This window comes from Rhinichthys klamathensis, unplaced genomic scaffold, assembly GCF_029890125.1.
Source record: "Rhinichthys klamathensis goyatoka isolate OS25496 unplaced genomic scaffold, OSU_Roscu_1.1 h1tg000050l_1, whole genome shotgun sequence".
Classification (NCBI taxonomy): domain Eukaryota; kingdom Metazoa; phylum Chordata; class Actinopteri; order Cypriniformes; family Leuciscidae; genus Rhinichthys; species Rhinichthys klamathensis.
The window spans coordinates 4,594,943-4,614,224 of record NW_026606596.1 but is presented as its reverse complement, the minus strand read 5'-3'; the positions used below and the strand labels follow the sequence as shown (position 1 = coordinate 4,614,224).

Here is a 19,282-nt window from a genome sequence, read left to right as displayed (position 1 = left end):
CTTTATAATATAATAGAGGCTAGCATAGAATGTAAAAAAATGAAATATAATCTTTTACAGAATAGATTAGAAAATAATGGGAAGTTATAGAATAGAATGGAACAGAAACTAATATAATCTGTTAGAATACAGCAAAAGAATACAGTTTTTTATATAATATAATCTTTAACAGAATAGAAACATTAAAACAAATAAAATCTAAAACAATAGCGCAGAATAGAATAACATTTAATAGAATATAATATTTGATGGTGTATAGTAGAAAAAAGTTATAAGGAAATTCAATAGAATATAGTAGAAACGTTAATAGAATAGAATATCTTAAAAAAAAGCAGAATAAAATAGAGTATTTAATAAATATAATTTAAAAAAAAAAAAGTAAAATAGAACAGACTAGAAACTTTAAAGGGGACCTATGTGCCCCAATTTACAAGATGTAATATACGTCTCAGTTGTCCCCAGAATGTGTCTGTGAAATCTCAGCTCAAAATACCCCACAAATAATTTATTATGTTGTAAATGGCCATTTTTGAGCGGAAGGGAAAACATGCTGTTTTCGTGCATGTATCTTTAAATGCAACTGAGCTGCTGCTCTCCGCCACGCTTTCCAGAAGAGGGCGGAGCGTTTACAGCTCAATACTATGCCAAAAACTAAAACATCTGTTTAATCTTGATTATCATCTCCATCGCGGTCACGCTCACTTGACATTGCAGTTCTTCATCATGAAAGTTTATTATCTGCATGCGTTTTAAACCCATATCTGTCTAACTTCTGATATATGGTTTTCTGAACGCACACATCCGAACCTGGATGTCAGATGGTGCATCCCATGAGTATTAAACTAAGTTCTCTTTCACGTCTTATTGCGCTTAAACTGTCAAATACATACAAGGTTATGTCAAAAACACACAAAGTTCACATAAACAGTCGGTTATGTTTATGGACGTAAACAGCAAGTAAAGAAATCACATGTGTATTAGATCTGTGTATTAAAGTGACAGCAGCGTAATATACAGTATCTGCTATATATGCTTAGCCTGGTTAAAACCAGACCATTCTCAGTTGTAACTGAGTTATGGTCTGGCAAAGCGTCATAGACAAATCATTTCCAGAGGGGCGTCACCAACACTGTAAAAAGTGCTACACCCACAAAGTAGGTTTTATATATTTTAAATATTTGTAATCTAGTTTATTTTATTGGTTTTATACAAAAAAGTATCAAAATACTTCCTCTTTACTTAAAATATATCAGTTTTTATATAATAATATATTTTAAATAAAACCCATGCAATTTATTTGGGTAGTTATTTGTATGTGGTTGTTGTGTACAATAAATGTTATAAAAGTGAGTTGACAATGCACAATTTATTTGAGCAGCTGTCGATGTGACAGGTGTGTTCATCAAACGTAAATATTTTAAATTTTATTAGTTGGCATTATCCCTTTTTCACTGGCGGGGACTCCAGGCAGATGCAATATCTTCCTCGGCACTTCAACTGTTTGGTCGCTGCAGCGGATCTGAATTTCAGGGTCTGATTAACACGGTAAGTTGAGCAAATTTAGCCGAATGACTGGTGATGTAAACTAAAGTCACGCAAAATCGCTTACTCCACTAGGGAGCTGAGGTTAGGTTTGCTAATTGTATAGCTAGCTATCCTGCACACATGGTAAGCTAAGATGGCTGCACAGTGTGGTCGATCGGCAGACAACAGCAGTGTTTAAAAACACATACAAGTTACGTATGTAATAATTAGTTGCACAAATGTCCTCAGTTATATTTTTAGATTGCACAGATTAAATTTTGGGATCATATGCGATCGAAACGGTCGCAATTTCGAGCCTTCAGGCAATAGTTGTGCGGGTAAATAAGGGAAAGTAAGATGTGGTGTTTTATGGACAACACTTTGTTTTGTGTGTTGTGTGTCTTTGACAGGACTCCGAGATTATGTTATTATACTTTTGCATTACTAAAGCAGATGCACAGATTAGACTGTAGAGATGTATGTTTAGTAGTCTGTCTGATTTTAGAGATTTGATCCACGTTATTTTAATGCTGCATAGTCAATTAATGACAGATTTTTGGTCTAGATTTTTAAACTATTTCTAACCTATTACTTAAAGAAGTTACATTTACAACTGATTTTTTAACCTTATTTCTAACATCTAACATTTTCCTGGTCTTTAGATACCCAAGCACTTTTGTTACCTGGGGTCTTCGAGCTTCACATCCAGGTAAGACAAACTTCAGAATAGATTCAATTACAATTTGATCAGATTATACGTGTTCTGTAAGTCCAATAGACGTTCAGGGAACCTCCATACAAGGTTAAAAACTAGTTCAGATGTGGACATATTTTATGTAATTTAATGTCTCATTTAGACAATTTAAACTGTTTCTGGACCAAATAAACACTTTCAGGATGCATTAAATTAAAACTCATGTTTATTTCAACGTAATTTCTAATTGCAAAGCAACTCACAGACAGTGTGTGTTTGTCCAAAAATCATGAAATCATTACTGTCTACTTAGGGCAGGCAGCTTAAGGTCCCTGGTTCGAATCTGATTTCTCTCACGATCCAAATATATAAACTACAGATGCTAAGCTGTCTAAAGGTGTCAGTGCGTGTTTGTCCAAAAATCATGAAAAGAAACTTCACTGTCTGTGAATTGCTTTGCAATTACACATGGAAATTACATTGAAATAAATGTGAGTTTTAATTTAATATATCCTGAGAGTGTTTATTTGGTCTAGAATAAGTATAAATTGTCCAAATGAGACCTTAAATGATGTTGAAAATTGTCCACATTGTCCACATCTGAACTAGTTTCATTACAGAACACCTCAAAAAAAGTCGTAAAAACTTTCATTCTGGCTCCTCAGTGGACGTCTTTTCAATGTACGTCATTGTGACAAAGACGTTGAAAAGATGTCTTTTGGACATAATTTTGCTTAGTGGGTTTATTAATATTGTGATGATATGGGGTGATTACGTTTGCTCTTGAAAGATATTTAAACTCTGTAGCTTAATTAACAGTAATGTGATGACCAATCAGGTACAGGCAAGGACAATTGCATTTGTTTTATTGTAATGAATGCTTTGAACCAGAAAAATACAACACTAATGCTAGAGTAGATCATGATATTTTAGTACCCACACTCTATGGCATTGTCATGGTAGACTTCACTCTGGTCACATGTTCTAGTCACAGTATCCATCTTGTATCCACCACCTTTAGCAACAAAAGTACAATTTGGACTTTGTGTCTTATCTCTTCTACCTGTCTGCTATATTCATCTCATTTCCTATTTGTCTGACCAAACTCTTGTTTCTTTTTTGTCTCCACCAATAGAGTCGGGCTGAAACAGAGGTGCACGCTGAGCTTGGGAGTTGCCCACTGAAAATGTACATGTGCCATCACCCCGACACGATTGGGATTATCATATAAGGACAGCCCGTGGTCAGAGGTGTGCCAAACCTGTCGAAAGCATGCTGCCTCCTGTTTGAACTTACCTATGCTCTCGACTTCAAGTATCCCTCAAAACTGGTGTATACTTGAGATATATCAGAGGCTTTTTGTAGGATTGGACCCTGTGCGTCCTAAACCATCATCATGTCATTTTTGACATTGCAGTTCCAGTGTGATACAATGTGATGTTATGGCTCACATTTACCTTGATCCAAACATTTCAGATTGGGCAGTTTGGATATTTCACTGTACTGTTCAGAACAGGTTGAAAATACACTTCTACAGTGTTTGTTTTATATTAGAGTGTACATGTGCGGCCACATTTATCTGCTGTTTTGTAGTCACTGTTAAAAGTGACACTGGTTGACATTGAATAAATTGAATATTGTCTTCAATCTATCTTCTCATCTTTTTCTTGTTCAATTGAATTTGTAATTGTTATTGACAATTAAAAAATATATATTAAAATGTTTATTCACATATGATTAATTTAATTTTACTAAGAAAATAAAGTTCATAAAACCTAATTAAAATGAGTACAGGTTACTTGTAGCAACCCATAAATAAGTTACCTGTACCAAGAAAAGTAGGTTTATCTAACGGAGTAATACTAGTACTATTAGTTAACTCAACTTGATTTTATTGCGTTTGTATAAAGTAATGTTAAAGTGTTCAATATACTTAAAAAAGGCTGCAAGTTGAATCAACATAAAACATCCAATGCAGCCACTTGCCTCACTTTTTATAAGTTAGATCTAGGTATTACTTTTTACAGTGAACGGACATCGCGGATAGACCTAAAACCAATCAGAGCGATGAAGGAGATGACGTATGAGAGACATCTCAGAGTGTTGTTCTTTGCTCGGTTTTTAACAAAAAGGAAACGTTCAAATCGCTTAAAACAGACGCGATAGCTGATTCGAATGAGTGATGTTCGACGGCGGCATCCATCTTTGTAATGTAGGCTACAAAATCTGCTTCAAAATCCCAGCGCTGTCGCCATCGTGTAAACCCGCCCCAACGTTTCTGATTGGTGCCTCGATTTCGACGGATTGGAAATGGGCTTGAATGAGCTCTTTGCCAGACTAACTTTCAGAGCAAATCCAAATTTGCCGGAAGTTGTCTGGGTTTTCCCAGGCTAATATATGCTGATAATATGAATCAAACAACAAAAGAAAAAACAGAAAGTCCCTCACTGGTCTTGATTGAATAACTTTATTATAGCTTTAATAAGAATTCATTTCTTACTTGAATGCTGCTGTTAAATGCTGTGGCGAGAAGATAAACATGTGGGACTGTGTACAGCTCACTCGGGGCGGGTCTATACTAATAGGGCAGAGTCTGTCAGCAGTCATGGGCAGAGCCTAAGCATTTGTGACATCACAAAAGCTACAATCTGCAAACGCTTGTTCTGAGACATGATTTATGGGGATTAAAGGGGTCATATAATGGTACATGCACTTTTACAAGTTGATTGTACTGAAATGTGTGTTGGCAGTGCCTGTACACAACCATTATATAATGATAAAAATCCATCCAGTGTTTTTGTTTTAATCTCCTTGTATGTTTTCCCCTGCCTCAAATCAACCCGTTCGACCCCTATGGTTCGACCGTGTGACGTCACACGCTCGGACGCCCCTCCCACGATTGTTGATTGACAGCAGCGTTTCAACACAGACCCGCCCTCGCTCGTGAGCGAGCTGTCAATCATAGTCCGTGCGGACCGGCGCGGTCATTGTTGATATGCTGGAGCACTGTCTATGAGCAGAATGGCGTCTAAGCGATTGTGGTGTTCTGTTCTTGGGTGCAATAAGGAACACAGCAGTCATTTTAATGTTCCTAAATCCGAACCGCTGAAGACGCAGTGGCTGAGTTTGTTTTCGAAGGGAATATTCCCCACGAGCAACGTCAATGCTTTCATGTTTGCGCGAATCATTTCTCAGCAGACTGCTTTATAAACGAGGGTCAGTATAAAGCTGGTTTTGCTAAGAAGCTGCTCATGAAAAAAGGATCGGTACCAGCTATTCGTGTTCCTGCTGAACCTCCAGAAGAACTGAAGTGAGTGTAACGTTTTATTAAACTTTATATTAATATTTGCAAATCGCTTGCACGCTTCACGATGAATGCGGCTAAGGTTTACACTCAGGGTACATTACGGCATGTTTTCTATGTACGACGTTCTCAATATAATTCATAATCCCACGTCTATAATGAACAACGCGTTATGGTTATTGTGTTATTGTGTTACAAACGGTGTACGCACAGAACAGAGAGGCGGGGAGAGCAAAGCTCATTATCATTTAAAGTCATATGCACTGAAACGGCGTGCTGAAACAGAGCTGTTTTTGACCAGGTAAAATAAGTGTTTTCTTACAATACTAATGAGAATTTTTAATTAAAGTATATTACAAACTTTTAATTTAGACCCTAAAGAATCATATTAGCTTGTACAAAAATGGCATTATATGACCCCTTTAAACAAAGACGAATGGGTGCATTTTTATCATTATGGTTGTGTACACACACTGCCGACACACATTTATGTTCAAACACCATGTTAAATTGAATTTTGCATAATAGGTCCCCCTTTAATATAATAGACACTAATGGAAAAATAGTTTGTAATGAAATATAATCTTCAACAGAATAGAGTAGAATATAATTGAAAATTATAGAATAGAATGGAACATAAACTAATAGAATAGAATACAGCGAAAGATAAATAGTTTATTATAGATTATCTTTAATGATCCATTCTATCTATTCTACTATATTTTAACTATGACAAAGCGAGAGTGAGAGAGGTGTGCAAGAAATGCTTTCTGTGAGAGAGAGAGAGAGAGAGAGAGAGAGAGAGAGAGAGAGAGAGAGAGAGAGAGAGAGAGAGAGAGAGAGAGAGAGAGAGAGAGAGAGAGAGAGAGAGAGAGAGAGAGAGAGAGAGAGAGAGAGAGAGAGCACTTGTCTCTTATTTTATGCTGCAGGGATCTGTCCAGCAGCACAGAGCAGTCGGAAACACTGCAGCAGACCAACGACTTTTAGCCACAACACACACCACACTCTCACACACACATACAACCAGAGGAAGAGAGAGACAGAGGCGTAACCAGAAGCAGCGTGAAAGAAAAGGAAAGCCACTCTTTTGTCTCCATGGACACTCCACTTCCTTCGAGCAGTTCTTAGTTCGTGTAGCACAGCAGCGGGCTCTTGCCATCCGCTTAATAATTCATCGGGTCGGTCTCTGAGCTTTGAGCCTGCAGCGCTCACCAACTTTTCCTTCTCGAACTTTTGCACATCAGCACTCGGCTGTTTCAGCAACTCTCCTTTTAAACAGTTGGCACAGAGGCAGAGGAAAAACAGGTTCAGGCACTTTGTGAGCGTCTTGTGTGTGTTTGTGTGAGTGAGAGTGGGCGAAAGCTGTGTGTGTTGTCTGGACGGAGGGCATCCTGGTCATCTCATTCTCGGACTTGGTACCCATTGGTTAAAGCGCAGCTCTTGTGGGACTAAACGTGGGAGACTGTGACGTGAGAAGCACTCTGGAGTCCACAGAGAGGCTCGTATGGGACGTGCGCCTCGTCTGTGAGCACCGCTGGTGAAAGCAGCTCTGTGCTGTGTTTGGGCTGTTGCAGGGGCTTTCTGTGCACCCTCGGGTTCTCTCTCATCATGGCTGGCTGTACCAGCCGCTGCAGACAGGGGGTGCTAAAGCTCATTCAGTCCCTTCAGAGGCTTGTCTCAGGAACCCTCAGTAAAGGTAAGACGCCTTCATTAAAAGAAAAAGGGAAACAAGCTTGTTTTGAAAGGTTGAGTAAAGGTTAGTTGGGACAAACAAAGTTTTTGCTTTTTATATTATATTTAATATAAAGACTTTACTGTAATATTAGATTCTATATGATTTTTTAAGTATTTATTTTTAATGTTATATGCAATATTTTATTTGTAATATTAGTCATTAACATACACTTTAATATTGTATTTATTAGTAAGAATTTGTCATTAATATTGCTATTATATTCACAATAAAATTGTATTTTAATGTTATATTTATAGTTTTTTTATATTATATTCAATATTTTATTCGTAATTTTAGTCATTATATTCAGTATAAACTTTAATATTGTATTTATTAGAAAGAATTTGTCATTAATATTGCTATTATATTTACTAGGCCTATATACAAAAATTATTTTACATTATATGATATTTTTGTTTATAGTATATTTAAGATTTTATGTTAATATTATTTTCAATATAATGTTTTTAATATTTTATTTATTGTAAAATATGTAATGCAAAGATTTTTTTTTAAAAGATTTCTTCCTTTTTCCTCTGTTTGTAGAGAATAATTTTGCTATTGAAAATGGTATTATTTATGGGATAGGAGCAATTTAGAATCATATTTTAAAACAACACCAACCACAGAAATGTGTTAAGTGTCTACCTGTATTCATTTATAATGTTTTTGTCTATTTTTTTTTAGCTTGTATAATAGCGCCAAATAGAAAAATACGCCAATGTTAGGATGGAGTTTCATTGACTCACTCTTTTATGCTTCACCTGGATTCTTTCATCAGCACACATTTCCACCTCCTTTAGGTCTTAGAAAATCATCCTTTTATCACATTTTTTCCTTTAAAAAAGAGTCTGGGCACTTTGTTTGCCAGTGGTATTCTTTACTCTCTTTCATCTCTCTTATCTCTTTTTTTTCTCGAGTGTCAGCAGAAAAAGCACTGCATGGTTGATCTCTGTGCCGCCGGAGCCCGTGGAGATGCTGTAACCAAGCAGTGGCTGTTTATCTGCTGTTACTGAACCTGGCTGAACCCCGCTATCTCTCCACTCCTTCATTAGATCTTCCTCACTGATAGATACTCTTCCTATACACAGGGGAGTAGGAAGTTAATTTAAAGAGGATATTGAAGATTTGGAGAGACCGTATAGAATCTAAAACGCTCTCTCTAGACCACTATAGCAACACAGTATGGAAATAAACCCAGAGAGCGCTAAAGCTGTGAAAGGAAGCGGTGACTCAAATACTTTGTACTTGTGTGCACTGACTTTATCTTAGTGTTGTTATCTTAGGCTGTGCAAGTAAAATATAGTAGCAGACAACAATATAATCTTTCCCCCCCAAAGGAACTGCTAAAAGTTTTGTTAGAAACATTGCAATACAATATACTTATGCTTTAGCAGAATACAATAGAATATTTTACCAAGTAGAACAGAATAACAGAATAGAGTAAAATCTTTAATAAACTAGAAGCTAAAATATCTAAAGAGAAGAATAGTTTAAACCCAATAAAAATAATGTTTAATAGAGTAGAATAGATTATTTATAAGGATACATCAAAGTGGAATATCATTTTTAATAGAATATATATAATTTTAATTCGAAAAAATAAAAATGTTTAGCAGAACATTGAATAGTAGAATTTTGGCTCAATAGAGAATGGCATTTCTATCGAACAGAATAGAATAGTTTGCATAGATACTATTCTGTTCTTCTCTAAAAAAATTGGAATGGAATCTTGAATAGAATAAAAACAGGCTAGAATAATTAAAACGTAACAAAAAAAGAATAGAATATGGAATAGAATAAGGTCTTTAGCAGAACAACATGACAACTTAACACAATAGTATAGAATCTTTAATCGAATCTTATCAAAGCAGAGTAGGAAAGAATATGTATAGAACCTGTACTATTCTGAAGTAATAAAACATTTTAGTTTTATTACTTAGTTTTATTAGGGGCGATGTGAAGAAAAAAATAAAGAAAAAACCCTTTGGCTAAACCTTAGAGATGATAATTAGTGTGATGCACTATATGCACTATTACTAATATGCACTATTTCTACAAACTAATATCTTACACACTCATTAATGCAAGGTGCAAAATTGTCTATGTAAGCTGTATGGCACATTCTGTATCCAGATCTTCCATCATAAACTTATTGCCAGAAAAAAAATGTAGAGAACACTGCAGGAAGAAATATTGTTGCCCGTACGCTCAGTCAGAAGCTGTTTTGTTGTTACAGTAGCAACCTTGAGTGACAAGGTCAGTCAAGCACATGGCAAGGTGTAAGTGTTGTGTTGTGTTTAAGTGCAAGGTGTGAGGAGGGTGGGGGGACAAAAAGTCCCCCCAAAGATGGCAATATCCGAAATCCATGTCCTTGTGGGGAATTTTTTTTTAAGGAAAACAGCTTATAAATCATGCTAAGTGATGGTTTTTTGAAAATGTAAAAATGCAGATTGTTTTCTGTGATGGGTAGGTAAAGGGGTATGGTTAGTGTAAGGGGATAGAAGATACAATTTGTACAGTATACAAATCATTATGTCTGTGGAAACTCCCCATAAAACATGAATACACAACATTTTTGTTATGGTGACAATGTTAGTGTTACTGCAGTTTTACAGCTCCAATAGAATAAGCCTCTGGGGGAAAGAGAAAGAGCATTTGACATTTTAAAAGAGTACAGGGTCGATCAATCCTGCCTACTTCCCTTGACATGCTGCAAATCTTCCCTGTTCTGTATAGGAACTGCAGCGCACATGAGAGTGTACGGCGCATCCATACAACAGTTCATGTGAACCCTTCTGATTGGCGGAATCAATACTGATGCAGACTCACTTAGAGTTTTGCACCATGCAGCTTGTTTCTAAATATATAACATAACTCCTTGTTTTTGTTCCACATAACGTCATACAGCTTTGGAAGAGGGTGAATAAATTATTTTGGTTGAACCTTTGGGGCTCTGATTACAAAATTCCGCTGCATCGAAAGGCCAAACTCTCCCATTTTGTGTGCCTTTAATAGATTTTTTATGAATGAGGCTATCACGTCTGAAGTGCTGATGCAATGTTCACAGTCCAATTGCCTGAGGACTCTAAACCAGAATATTTTAGAATAGTACAGACCAAGATGTACCACACTCACAAAGAGAGAAACAGAGAAAGAGATGGAGAGCGACTAATCAATAATTTTAATAAATCACTCAGTCTGGGGACTTTTCCAAGTGACCTTAAACATGCTATAGTTTCATCTCTTATGAAACCAAATCTTGATTCTGCTACTTAAAAAATACAATAAGCCCATTTCTAATTTACCTTTCATCTTCAAAGTTCTCGAAAAAGTTGTGTTATGTCAACTTCATTCTTATCTTAACCTAAATTCTATCTATGCGAGGTTTCAGTCTGGCTTCAGAGCATTTCACAGTACCAAATCTCAATTATATTTATTTGACATTGACAACGGATGCTGGTGACCTCAGTTCTGCATTCGACATGGTGGACCATGATATTCATATTTCTCAAATTGAACCTGGTTTGAAGGGAACTGTATAAAACTGGTTCAGCTCCTTTTTGAAATATTGTAAATTCACTGTCAGTTTTGGCTCATCTGAGTCCTCTGGGTCCCTCAGGGCTCCACCCTTTTTTCTTTATATGCTCCCTTTGGGCTCCATTTTTAGGAAACATGATGTATTATTCCATTGTTACGCAGACGACACCTAGATTTATGTCCCACTCAAACACTCTGGAAATAATTCACTTTAGCATTTGCTGGCTTGCTTAAACGATATTCCAATATGGATGTCCGCTAACTTTTTAAAGCTAAATAAAAATAAAACCTTTTTTTTTTTTTTTTATCGAGATAATTCTCTCTGCGTATCCTCTTTGTGTATAAATGTCTATGCAAAAACATGACGATCACTGCAATTTTATCATCACTTCATTAGTTGCTGGTTGGTTTTAGAGTTGATATTAAAATCCTTCTATTTGTTTGTAAATGTTTGAATAATCTGGTGCTTTACTACATTCTATTAGTCCCTTTCAGATCTGGGACACACAAAAAAAACCTTTTAGTTGTCCCTAGATTCAGATTACAGCAAAGGGGACATTGTGCATTTTCTGTTGTGGTCCCTAAACTTTGGAACAGCTTGTCTTTCCAGATTAGACCCGCACCCTCCCTTCCTCTTTTTAAGTCTTTGTTAAAAACCTATTTATTCTCTCTGGTATTTATTGATCATTAGATGCTGATATATACTCACATGCCTTTCATTTATGATGTGTGTCTGTTATGTTTTTTTTTTTGTCCTTTTCCTATGTTTTGTTTTATGTTTTATGATGTAGTGTAAAGCACATTGGTCATCTATCGCTGTATAAATAAACTTTGACCTTGGCCATTGGGTTTTGTAGCAAAAACCCTGGCTCCATGCATATTTATTAAAAGGAGCATTCTTTGCTTGCTTTCTATATATAAGCCATTCATATTGAACAAAATAATTTTTAAACCAAATAGTTCAAATAGTTTTTGCTATGGTACCAAAACTGGTACTGAGAACTGGTATTGAGACTGGTATATTGGTACCTACCGACTACTGAAAGTTTGGTACTGTGACAACCCTAGTTCTAAACCTGTGTAACTTTCTTCCTTCAGTGAAACAATTTTTAAAAGATATTCTGCACACCTCTTTTAATGAAAGTGAAAGGAACTAGACCTGTCAAGCTGCAAAATGAAAAAAAAAAGCCCCATAAAAGTAGGCTATCATATCAAAAGTATCATAATATGACTCAGTCTATATTCCAAATCTTCAAAACCATACATGTGTGAGAAACTGACCAAAATACCAGTTATTGATTACAACCCCCTCTGATATGCAGAGTGGAAGGTGCTACACACATCTAGAACTTACACTTACAAAATTAAAACGTGTTTGCATCTTAGTTTCCATTAAAAACATTGAACTAAACATTGAACTATAACATTTTCTCAATATACAACCCCAAAAGAGATAACCTCTTTAAGATACAATAAATAAAGGTAGTGACAGGTGTTTCTGATTTAAAATAGTAAAACTTAAAATGTCTGAGAGGTTTTTAATGAGTGCATACTTAAAATGTCTTTGAAATTGGATAAATAAATTGCAATGAGGATGTATATGAGTCAATGTGCTTTTTATCCATTGAAGTTGAACTAATATGATATATTTCCTTTATTTTTTTATTTTTTTATTTTAGAGCTCCATCTGGTTTTAAACTCTTTAGTTGACACTAGTTTGTGACCATCTGTCTGACAGCTACAATGCCAAATGCAATTTAACTCTCCCCCACAGTTTCTCTCCTTCGCACATTCTCTCCTCTTCTAGGCTATCTCCTTCTCTGTCACTCGCTGAATTCTCTTTTCAAACCCTGGCATTTTCTCCATGCGCTGTTCTGTTTCGTTTTGGCTCAGGCAGCTGTGGAGGTGCCAAATATTCCTCAGCATCATCTTATGTAAATGTAACATTAGATGTGAAACATTCACATCTCAAATGTATTCAGGCCTGTTCACGTCCTCCTCCACCTCGGCCTCCTGCTCCTGCTGAGCTGTTGATAATACGTGTGTGTGTGTGTGTGTGTGTCTGTCTCTGAGGTTCATAATAACTTGCGGCAATAACACAGGCAATGCCAGCAGGACCCAACCTCTAACATCTTTCCTTTTATCTAAAGAAGGAGAAAAGTAATTAGAGCGAGAGCGAAAAAAATTGTTGTGACTTCCTAATGACCTTTCCATGACCTTTAAAAGAATATGCCTGTATTAGCATGCTAATATGTGTGTGGGAGACTGAACTCAGGTCCTGTGTGCTTGCACTGATCTGTGCATTAAGTCCGTTCACACTATGAATAACTATAATAAAAATATGTTCTAAGTGTAAAAGAAGAGCAGAGTTTACGCCGCAACTATAACGATAATGTCACAGATAAATTATATTGTTGGAATCACTTTCAGAAAGATTTTTTTTTAAACTGAAGAACGATAAAAACACTAACGGTCAATAAGAATCCATCATGCTTTAAAGAGCTTGAGCATTTAAAGCGACAGATGACAAAACTGCAGCGCTCTCTTATAATAAACAGAATGATATTGTCCACTGGTGTGGATGCTAATATGGTTATCATTATCTTTTAGTAGTTATCATTCTTGGTGTGGTCTTTATCATTCATTAGTCTATAACTGTGCACTGGAAAAACACACTGCAGTCTGAACCAGTTAAAGGGTTAATTAAGGTTAAATGGGACACTTTTTCCTAGTCATCTCAGTGGTAAAAAGTGTCCCAATTAAGCTGAATAAATCAGGATGGCCATTCACTATTGTGCCTTTTGAACTTGTATCAGTTACTTTCTATTGTGGAACACAAAAGTAGATGTTTTGAATAATGCAGCCACTTTATGTAGTGACAAACATGTAAGAAAATTGCAGAATGCCCAAGCACCACAAATATAAATACACAGTGTGATATTTCATAGAAAAAAAATACACACTGCAGTTTTAACATGTTTATGCAGCTAAAAACAAAATGTAAAAAAAAAGAGGATATTTATAATTTATCGTAGATTCTAATGCAAATTCTGTCTCAAAATGAAGAACTGCACTGCAGTGTTTCAGAAAGTTTATGTAGATTTCTGTTTAGTTTGCTCAAGCAACGTTCATTCAACGTTCGTGCAGCATGTTTCATAAAACACAACTGAAAACCTGGTTTCACGCTTCTGACAACAGGCTTTGCACAGGCAAACTAAGGGTTGCATGCATATGTAACCATGGTTACACTGGCTGTTTAACAGAGGGGATTTAATTGACTTGACTTTTAATGGAGAGATAAGCTGGAACCAGGAGAGACCAGAGCGGAACAGCACTGCATGTGTATGAGAGCAGAGTCCACCTGACTGCAGTGTCCCAGAGGTGTGTTTGAGTCTATGTGAGCTTGAGCAGGAGAAGTAGCCGCGCAGACACACGCTCACACACAGACGCAGAGGCGTTCAGCACTTTTCAAGGTTCACACACGCACATTGGCACACACTTGGACGCGCTTGTTTCAGAAACACCTGGACCGAACTCTCCCTAGAGATAGCAGTCAGCTCTCTTTCTATAGTCCTGTCTCATTTGCTGTCCTTCCTGCCCTTTATTTTGCACACAAGAACAAACACACAAATAGAAACATTTAGTTATGAACACATACCTTCTTTTTTCCCTTTCTTTCTCTCTCTTTTATGGGCTAAACATTACTTGCAGATGGCCAGACACACACACACACAGTGTGTGTGTGTGTATATGCATATATTGACTTTCTACTGCCAATAGATACACAGACACGCTGCTGTGAGCATGTAAGGTCAGCTGCTGCTGCATGAATAGACATGTAAACCCCATAGCAGATCTAGGCAGGTGTAGCTGGGGGAGGTGGAGGGACTATTAAAATGTTGAGCAAGCAATCTCATTGGCTACAGTATCAGCATAGGCCAACCAGCGTGTGCCATGCGGTAATGATGTGATTGCTTACAGACAGCATTTAAAGGACCAGTCAGCCTGCGCTATCTAGAGTTTCATGACTGAATTATTAATTTACATAATATTACATAAATAAATTGCAAGGTTTTTAATTTACGTTAATAGTAATAATAATAATAATAATAAATTATTCCTACTGATGCTCCTCACAAATTAGGCAAAAACATGTTGGTGTAACGTGTAGTTTTGGTTTTTGTTCCATGTCCATGTTTCATGGTTTGCCATATGCTTCCCTTTGTCATGTGATCATATCATGTGCTTCCCAAGTCTCATGTGTTATGTTAGGCTTGTTCGGCTTGAACCGGCGCTGCACAGACCAATCGGTGAATGACATCAAAGTACCGCAAGAGCGATTAGAAAACAGACGGCTAAAAAAAAAATGCAGCATAACTCAATATTGGTAACATTAAAGACTGAAGTAATGGCTGAGGACATCACCAAAAGTACAAGTTAGTGTCATGATTCCTGTCTTGTGTTCCCCTTGTCTTGTGTGGACTTTTATTTATTTTCCTGTTCTGTTCCATATTTGTCAACTGAGCATGATCGATAAAGTCCAGTACATAGTCCTCTATACTGCGGACTTCCTTGTCGGAGACGCATAAGTGCTGGATCCATGTATTCTGGTGTTCAGTGTTTCAGAAACAAGGAAGAGGAGGATCCAAGTGCAGTATAGCAGTTTATTAACAAAATAACACAAAAACATCCAAGTCACAGGAGACAGGCAAAAACTAGTAATAAATAGGTAAACAGTAATAGGTTCATATGAGACTCAGTAGTCTCACTGTATCCACCGAGACTAAGGACTAAGAAACAGCTGTTAAAATGCTGCCTGTCCAGATGTCTGCAGAGGCCAGATGTAAAACTCACTGGAGTGTAGACAGAGACTATGTCTGGCTGGCAGCAGTTCTTTCTCTCCCCTGCAGAGTGAACATAAACGTCTACTACGATACTCGAACTTACGGAAATCTAACGTTATCTCTCTCTGTCTTGCCCTCACTTTCTCTCTCTCTCTCTCTCTCTCTCTCTAACAGCAGATCGAAGCAGACAGGGCACGTCTCCATCTTTAATTTTTAAATCACTCGTCCCGTTTTACGTAATCTACTTCCTCCTGCAGTTTATTTTTATCCCCAGCATCCCAATCCATCTCCATCTCTCTCCTCCTTTACCCTTCATTCCTCCATTTTCATGACACTTCCCCCATTCTCTCATCTCTTTCCCTCTTTCTCTGCTCTTTGTTTCTCCATATGCATCATTTCCTTCTCTCTTGTCATATGCGTGCTGACCCACGGCATGAGGCCTTGCGTCGGGTCGATGTTGCACAGCTCTTACTGAGACGATCGTTGTTGGCTCAGATTTGCTCCCTGAGAGTTTAGGAGCCACTGTAACAAACATTACGAATCATTTAGTTATGAGATCAGTGCATTATATCAGAACGGCGACAGAATAGATTTTATCCCTGCTAGGCACTGTACTATCGCTTGTAAGCTTTCTAGCAATACCTCAGGGATGCCAGAGCATGTGCTTTTGTTCAAAGTGGGTCCCCAATTTGCAGTTTGTTTGCAACGAGTAGCTTACAATCAGTGTTAATAACTTTAAACCAATAAACTGACATTATTATTATCATTATTACCAAGTTGCATTGAAAATGAATGACTTTACTCTGGTAGCTTTGTCACTTCGTTGTCAATGTGAATGTCCTTTACCTGGGACTTTGTGTGTGGGGGAACACTAAAATATGCATATCAATGTATGTTCATCAGAAACTGGGTAATTTTTTACATTTTATTTTGTGATTTTCCTGAAACTGAGGTGAAGTGCGCATGAGAGAAGAGAGGGTGACTCTTTACCCCTCTAGGCGGATATGTGACCTCTATGCATTATGCTTAGTATAATGAACTTTAAAGGGTTTTTAGAGGAGGTACATTCATTAAATGGACAACGTGCTGGACCAAACAAAACTGGCGCATACAGGAAGTGACATGAATGACAACTATGAGATACTGCATCAAAACAATTCTGTGCATCACCTTGATTATAGGCACATTTTTATTTTCAGCAAGGCTCATTTGAGAAGATATATAAATATATATATATATCATCTGTGTTAAGGTTGCGCAGATGGTTTCCAAGGAGATACATGTGGTGTGTGTTATTTTTAGGCAGGCCCTGAAAGATATTGATGTTCTTCCCACATATGTGATTATATTTTATAAACTCATTTTCACTAACAGTATAGTTATGCAGTTATGTCCACACTAAAATTCCATAAATTACAAGATCAAAATTGGACAATAGAGATATCTGACACAAGTCAAACATACAGTGAATGTAAAGAAGCTATTGGGCTACATAAGAAAAGCATGGTTGCTCATTGAACTGGACAGAGAGGAATTTAGTTGACTTATAGATTAGTTGACTTATTTTATATCAATATGCACAGTGGATAAAAGTTGCTTACAGCTGCACAGCATCACTGCCTGACATTGCAGAGGTTTGGTGGGAGATAATGTGTAAAATGCTGCCCCCTTTTGGTTCATGGAAGTACCTATCTATGTACACCTGTTAGTTAACCCCAAAAAAATCCTTTACTCACGCTCATGTTGTTCCAAACCTGTATGAGTTTCTTCGTTCTGTTGAACACAAAAGAAGATATTTTGAAGAATGTTGGAAACAAAACAGTTGTGGGGTACCACTGACTTCCATGGTATTTGTTTTCGGTCAACCGTCAACTCTTTGGTTACCAACATTCTTCAAAATATCTTATTTTGTGTTCAACAGAACAAAGAAACTCATATAGATATGGAAAAACATGAGTGAGTAAATGATGAATGTTTTTAAATTTCTGGGTGATATATTCCTTTAAATTAACCATGAAATCAATATTGACAAATCTTATTTTTTTAAAGGCACAATATGTAGGTTTTTTTCACCACAAGAGGGCGCATTTTCCAACAATAACAAAGGCGTAGGTTTATGACACAGTGATGAGCTGAATGATGGGACTTGCTGTCAAGCTGATGGATCTAATAATGTTTATGGATGAGTGCAAACATTCATGTTTTTTAACATTACAGTGGTACGAAGCAGGTCGCGATTGCTAAAGAGACAGACATCACACGCGAGTCCCGCGGATATAAAGGAATACGGACATTTAATTCTACCGAACTACTCGCAAGTGCTGGATTACTCACACAGGTCAGTTTATTAGACGAATTAAACTTGTGAGGTAACGCATCGCTGCTTCACTTGGTCTAACGTTACACTATCACACTAAACGGCATTTAAATGTGTGTTGAAAGTTATAATGTTATACTACGTGTTAGTTCGTTTGCTATACGAAACTAGCAGTAAGCTAGATCAACATTAGAATAACTTACTGACCATATTCTAACATTTCATCATGTTGAGCTAACGTTATTTAACATTGATTTGTTTTATGTACATTTGCTCACCTGTCTAATAAAGCTGTCAAGTCCAAGTTAGTCGCGGACGTGGAGCTCTCGGCATCTCAAAAACGCCACGCTGATATTGATCCTCATTTTATTTCTCCTTGTTTGTCCCAAAGTCTGCTTGCCATGGTCTATGTTTGAAAGAAACAAGACTTGCGTGCCGCTAAACGTTACGCACCACGCAGTTGTCCAGGTCTGTCGCCATGGTTACGTCATGGCATGGCAGTATGAACGGAAACCGAGGATAGCGCGGATATTGCATCATTGACAGGCGACATTTTTTTCCGGGACGGCCACTTATTTAAAATTGGAATTTCTCTGAAATAAAAAATCTTTGGAGACTTTTGGGATATTGTAAGTACACAACTGCAGGAAATATATCACACTGTGCAAGTGATTTTTGGATATTTGATTACAAAATTCTTACATATTGTACCTTTAATGGAATATTGCAGTATTTGTTATAAGTGATTTATCATGATTTTTTTTTTTTTTTTTTTTTTTTTTTCATGACTGTTTAGAATAACCCAGGTTTAAATATTTTAAATGTGAAATGGACTTTTGTTTACTTACTCCTTAGAGCCTTTCACACTTGAAATAGTAAACACTGGGTCATTCTAAACCCCGGTAAACAGAATCCTGGGTTGTCTTCCTTCGTGTTTCACACTGCTCATAATTTACCCAGGGTAAATTCAGTGTCAGTGTCATTGATTGGACGAACAAAGCACGCGACTTTAGAGCAACTAATCTGGGGCAGTGTGAAAAGCCTTATTTTTGAGTTAGGCCTACATATTAAAGGTGCTCTAAGCGATGTCATGTGTTTTTTAGGCCAAAACATTTTTTGTCACATACAGCAAACATCTCCTCACTATCCGCTGGCTGCCTGTCCCCTGAACACACTGTAAAGAAACGCGATCTCTGTAGACAGCCCATGCTTCACAAACAGCACCAAAAACAAACTGCAGCGACCCGCTCCCCAAAACATAACAAACTGTTCCAGCCAATGACCGACAAGAAGGGTTTGGGGGGCTAGTGTGCGGATGAGGAGG

General features: G+C 37.1%; 1 protein-coding gene and 1 long non-coding RNA gene across 2 annotated transcripts in view; one reads left to right on the top strand and one right to left on the bottom strand.

Annotated features, from left to right (window-relative positions):
• LOC130082920 (uncharacterized) overlaps nt 1-19,282 on the bottom strand; it is a 49,737-nt gene that overhangs the window by 12,110 nt on the left and 18,345 nt on the right. The gene's annotated exons all lie outside the window — the stretch shown is intronic.
• The window catches only part of kcnip1b (Kv channel interacting protein 1 b), a 46,270-nt gene continuing 33,440 nt past the window's right edge, over nt 6,453-19,282 (top strand). Inside the window, exon 1 of the mRNA XM_056247837.1 lies at nt 6,453-7,218. Coding sequence (XP_056103812.1) covers nt 7,131-7,218 — 88 coding nt within the window. The 5' untranslated portion in view covers nt 6,453-7,130. The remainder of the gene's footprint in view (nt 7,219-19,282) is intronic.